At 49.3% G+C, this 4,976-nt stretch overlaps 2 protein-coding genes across 2 annotated transcripts in view; both read left to right on the top strand.

Annotated features, from left to right (window-relative positions):
* The window catches only part of TEOVI_000277700 (ATP-dependent DEAH-box RNA helicase, putative), a gene marked incomplete at both ends in the record, with an annotated part of 3,741 nt that extends 3,482 nt beyond the window's left edge, over window positions 1-259 (top strand). Inside the window, one exon of the mRNA XM_067225798.1 lies at window positions 1-259. Within this exon, the coding sequence (XP_067081899.1) occupies window positions 1-259 (259 nt within the window).
* A 2,191-nt stretch (window positions 260-2,450) lies between these two features.
* TEOVI_000277600 (uncharacterized protein) lies at window positions 2,451-4,235 on the top strand (the record flags this gene model as incomplete). The annotated part of the gene is made up of 1 exon (XM_067225797.1): window positions 2,451-4,235. The coding sequence occupies one exon, from the start codon at window positions 2,451-2,453 to the stop codon at window positions 4,233-4,235; it is 1,785 nt and encodes a 594-aa protein (XP_067081898.1).
* Between the last annotated feature and the right edge of the window lie 741 nt (window positions 4,236-4,976).

Genomic DNA, 4,976 nt, shown 5'->3' with positions numbered 1-4,976 from the left:
GCAAATTTCCATCTCTCTTGGAAACTTAGCAGTCTTCAACCGCTATACCGCCAGCCATCAATTCTTATCGGCCGAGACGACTGCTACGCGTGGAGAAGGCGAACACGACGCAGTGGCTGGAGGGGGTCAAAAACGTGTTGAATATGGTGAAAGTCAAGGACCTGGGGCTACAGGTGAGAGTGAGGGCAACGCACCGGTCACTGAAGAAGGAGGTTTTGTCGCTAGAGACGAGGAAGCGCCGGACACTGCGCAGGAGTGATCGTTGCCTCTAATTCGGTAGAGAAATCGTGGACGGCGAATGTAGTATATGTCCCGGGGAGTGTACCCTGTGTTATTGCCCCTGTAGACGCCGGTCGTTTGTCAACTTCGGTAAGATGAACTCTTCACATATTCTGCGTGCAAGTGGATCGTTCGTGGACGCTGGGGTTTGAAATGGAGGATATGTGAGAATCAGTAGTTGGAAAGAATTTCCCTTCAGACCCGTCTCGCTTTTATGGACCTATCACCTATACTCGTGCGAAATTTGTGCGAATGATGACTGTCTTGAGTCCGCGGTAATCTTGAGAGGGGATCCCCACACGGGCATGGGCTGCGACCATGGCAGGTGTGAAACTGCACGCAAGCATTACTGACTGCTCCCCGCAGTCGTAGCACATGCGGTTCTTTTCATGGTAGCTGGTGGGGAGTTAGTAGTAACGCACGCGGAAGACTCGTTTCGCTGTTTGTTTGTTTTTTCTAAAGGGGTTGTTGTCGGGCTGCAAATGGCCGGTGGGTGGGTTATTCGTGAGGATTGAGGTAACGTTTGTACATTTGATTACATGCACTCAAACGTGGTCTTCTTTCCCTCTTCCCTTAGTACCGATAAAGTGTCAGAGCGTACTTGTGTTCGTATTTGTCCCCGCGCTCCAGTACCACACCCGGTTTTGCCTCAGCCACCTGACACCGAAGGCTGAGCGAACTTCCGGACATCTCTCTTCATTCCTGTTTATGTGACAAAACACATGTATTTATTTTCGTTTTTATAGTTATGCGCTCTCGTAATGTTTCTGTTTAGTTTATACTGAACTAGGGGGGAAGTGATGTGCGGGGGATGGGTCCTGCCATGTCTCTGGTGATGAATTTCTCTCGTTAGGATCTGCCGGCGTGAATCCAGAGTTGATGATGTGTCCATACCTCTTATATAATATGGAGGTGTCCGTATGCGCAAGTTGGAGGTGTTTTACATAATCTAGGCGTGCTCTTTTGACGCGAATGGATTGGTTTATGGGTCCTCTTCAGGAAGAGAATAGTGCTCATGCACTCGGATATCTCCACCGTTACTGCAAACTTCTGGGGACTCTGGAGTATACCCCTGCTTTTAGTTGGGGTTAAGGGAAGGGGGCGGCATGCACCCTTAACAACTCCATAAAATCTGCAGAGGTTATGGCTGCGCCTTAGACCACCTTGAAGTCGCTTGTCTTTTGGTGTGCACAAGGCAGCATCGGCAGGAAAAGAAAACGGTTGTGCTAATGGTCCCTCAAAGCCTCCGCTTCTGAACGGAAAGCATATCACGCTTTTGATGCCCTGCATAATTTTGTGCTGTGGTAGCTCGTGGACACTTGTGTCTGGCATCCTAACGGAATTGTCGCCGTTATTGGCATTTATCGGCGGGTAGGCACATCTAACGACATTGAGCACGCGGGTTTAATACACAGGAACAATCGCTCTCACTCATTCCCTGTAACCACCTGGTTTCTAGTCTTCTCTCTTTTTTTTCATTGGCGTCTCCTAGTTTCATGCATCAACCTTTGGGGCCACGCTTCCTTATGCCATTCTCCGTCATGTTCGTTCGAGAGACTGGGCAAGAGGAATGTGAGTCCCTGCGACACTGGTCTTGGCGTGTCGTCCCTTTCCATAGAAAACCTGGTCGTTTTGTCACCTTCACCAGTGCCGTTTTAACGACAATATGATTGGTGGATGTTAAGAATGTAATATAGTGACGTTCATCTACCGTTTGTTCCCCCTGCTCTGGGCACAAACATTCTCTGCACGCGTGGAACGGTGTGGCGTCTCACCAATGGTTTAACTGCGCTGTTGTATTTACCATTCACCATTCACTACCAGCAACTCATCTTGCTACTTTTGCGTGAAAATGACGACTCCGCATGAACGGCATCCGCTAATGGAAGCACATGTACGTGTTGGATTGTTCACATGTTTCTGTGACACACACTCAATTAACAATTTATCCCTTCATTTTTTTTTACGTATCAACAGGACGGATTTTCTTTCAAGATATCAGTCGGAGCTGACGCTTGGCACAGCTGCCAGTTGTGACCCTGCGATACTTCCCTTCACGAAGGACGTAAAGTGGGGTCAGTAGGCGAGGAGGGAGAAAGGGATTCGAATCAGGAGAGCAACGGTAATACATACGATAGCGCAGAGCTGCAAAGGACATTCGTGAATTAGTGATGAATGCTGCATCCCCTCCTGAGATTTCGTCCGTGTCTCAGTGTGAATGCTCATGGACCACTAACTCGAAAATGTACAGACTGTACATTAGCCGCCTCCTTTTCATCGACACAGTGGAAGAGGTAACTCTGAGGTTGGCGCGAGTACGAAAACAATGGGGATCTCATCGGCCCATTGGTATTCGTGTAGTAAATGAGTCTGTACACGTAGGTAGGACGAGTCTTAAACCCATCTCGGCCAACCCGGGCTGGATAGGCGTCGGTTGGGATGACAACGACACGCGTCACATGCACGTTGAAGAGATTAGAAATGGCAATGCTAGTACCAGTGGTGATAGCGCGAATTATAGCGATGCCGCCTGCTTTAACATATCTAGCTCTCAGGGGTTGATGTTGGTGCTGGAGGTTGTTGGGGGAGAAGAGGGTCACGTAACTTACGGCGTGGGGATGCTCAACAGCACTGTCATTTTGAGAGAGAACCAGCATTATACCAAATACCCTGTGTACCTGTTCCCAACACAAGCCGCAATTGATTCCGAGACGGTGTACGCTATTGCAGAGGTGGAGGTCCGTAGCAGTGAGTGGGATGGTCGTCGTGAGGACGGCATCACCCCACTGGAGTATGACTTTGGGTCGGTCCGGGTCTCCACGTTAGACTTCTATTTTCCTTCCTTTATGCTCAACGATGAGGGAAGCTACGTTGTTACCAATGTCATTTCTGTTATGAACACTACAGTTGATACAGCGCTCGCAATGCAATTGCTGCCCTTGCACGACGCTTGTGCTTACATCTCTGTAGAACCAGCTCATGTCGTCACTGTGCGCCCTCAGCAACGTGCATACTTCACTGCCACGTGGACCATTGGCGAATGTGCTTGTATGAAAAAATTGCACCTACAGCTTCTTGTTAACGGGCCCAGGCCCGTTTCTGCGCCAATTATCATAAATGTCCATAGCTCCACCCCTCAACCAAATGCCATAGATACGCCGTATCACTACTGGCTTAACGCAGCGTGTATTACCAATAGGCACTTCAGTCCCTCGGATGAGTTTCCACTGCTCCTGAGCCTTCTCCCTGTCTTCCGGCCTAGCGTCCAGAGGCACAAGAATGGCTCACGAGGTGCGGTAACACATGACTTGGAAGACGGTACACCATTCATTGCTGAGGCTGTCACTATCGTCGGCGCCCTCAACGGCAACAGCATGGTTTACCCCGTGAGTGCCGATTCATCTACCCAAGGGGTGCAACCGGTCAGTGCTCATTCGCAGGGTCCACAAAGTGGTGTTACAATGCTTCCTTTTGATGCGCCAGCGGTAGACGTTTCGCAGAAAACATGCCGGTGCATTCTACGGCTCGGGACTATTCGTGGCTTTCCAATGGTTTCTGAATTTGCTGCGAGCGCCTCATCGGCGTTTCAAGTAAGTATTACACTACTAGATCAACAGGGTTGGAAAGTGGTAACGAGTGAAACGCAGCCCCAATATCAAAGTGCGAGTGGAAGCCTTCAGTGGGATGATGAACTTGAGCTATGGAAGTGGCCTGGTGCGAAATGTCAGCAATTTTTGCGCCTGAACCTCGCAGAGGTACGTCCATATGATGGAGACACGGTACCAATAGGGGCTGCATTGGTGTCGCTGAGTACTCTGGACCGGATCCACCCGTGTACGGGATTTAACGTGGCCTTTTATGTGTATGAAACATATTCTCTGTACGATTCCCTGCACACATCAAGCCTTCTAATGACAGGCGCTTCTATCACCTTCCTGGAGCTTCCAATGGTTTGAGGGGGGAAGGTGAAAGGATTGAGGAAGAACAGCATGACAGGTTTGGAAACGGGAAAAGTGTCCAAAAGGGTATGTTGAGAATGCGTGCTCGCATTACCGTCCCATGCATACTTTGGTTCTTTTTTTTCTCTTGCTGCACATATTTCAGCCGTCCCGTTTCGTTGCTCTCTCCTCCCCCACCCCCATCCGCTTGCCAATTCGATATGGGCTACTTTCATACATGCTGTACTTCAGCGTGTCGCTGCTTTTTCTTTTGCGTGTGTATGTGTATGTGCCTGCATACACCTGTGGAACGGGGTTTGTGATCATATTCTGGCTCGTCGGTTTTTTTTTGGAGAGTGGAAGTGCAACCCCGTGCAAATTCTTATATTTTTCTTTCTTTTCTCGTGAAACAGTGATGGACACGTTCATCGAACAAAGGGGGGGAAAAAAATAAACGGGGAACAATGCAAAAACTTCACGACCCGCACTAACCGGTTAGGGCCCCGCAATGCACTTGCCTTTCCCTCGTGGATGTCATCTCTGACTCCACCCACAGAGCGCCCCTGTAAGTTGTTGCCTGATAACAACTTAAACCATTCTCCTGTCAACCCACTCCCTCTTTCATGATATGTCCTACCGCTTTTATTGACCATGATGACAAGAGGAAAAGGAAGAGGTTTCTGACACCAAGGAAAAGCGCACCCGCATACGGCAACGCGAAATGGTGAAGGCAAACTACATCCGTGCTGGCCGCCTTGT

The sequence above is a fragment of the Trypanosoma equiperdum genome (assembly GCF_001457755.1).
Source record: "Trypanosoma equiperdum strain OVI genome assembly, contig: ctg_607, whole genome shotgun sequence".
Taxonomy (NCBI): Eukaryota; Euglenozoa; class Kinetoplastea; order Trypanosomatida; family Trypanosomatidae; genus Trypanosoma; species Trypanosoma equiperdum.
This window is presented reverse-complemented; position numbering and strand designations above follow the sequence as displayed.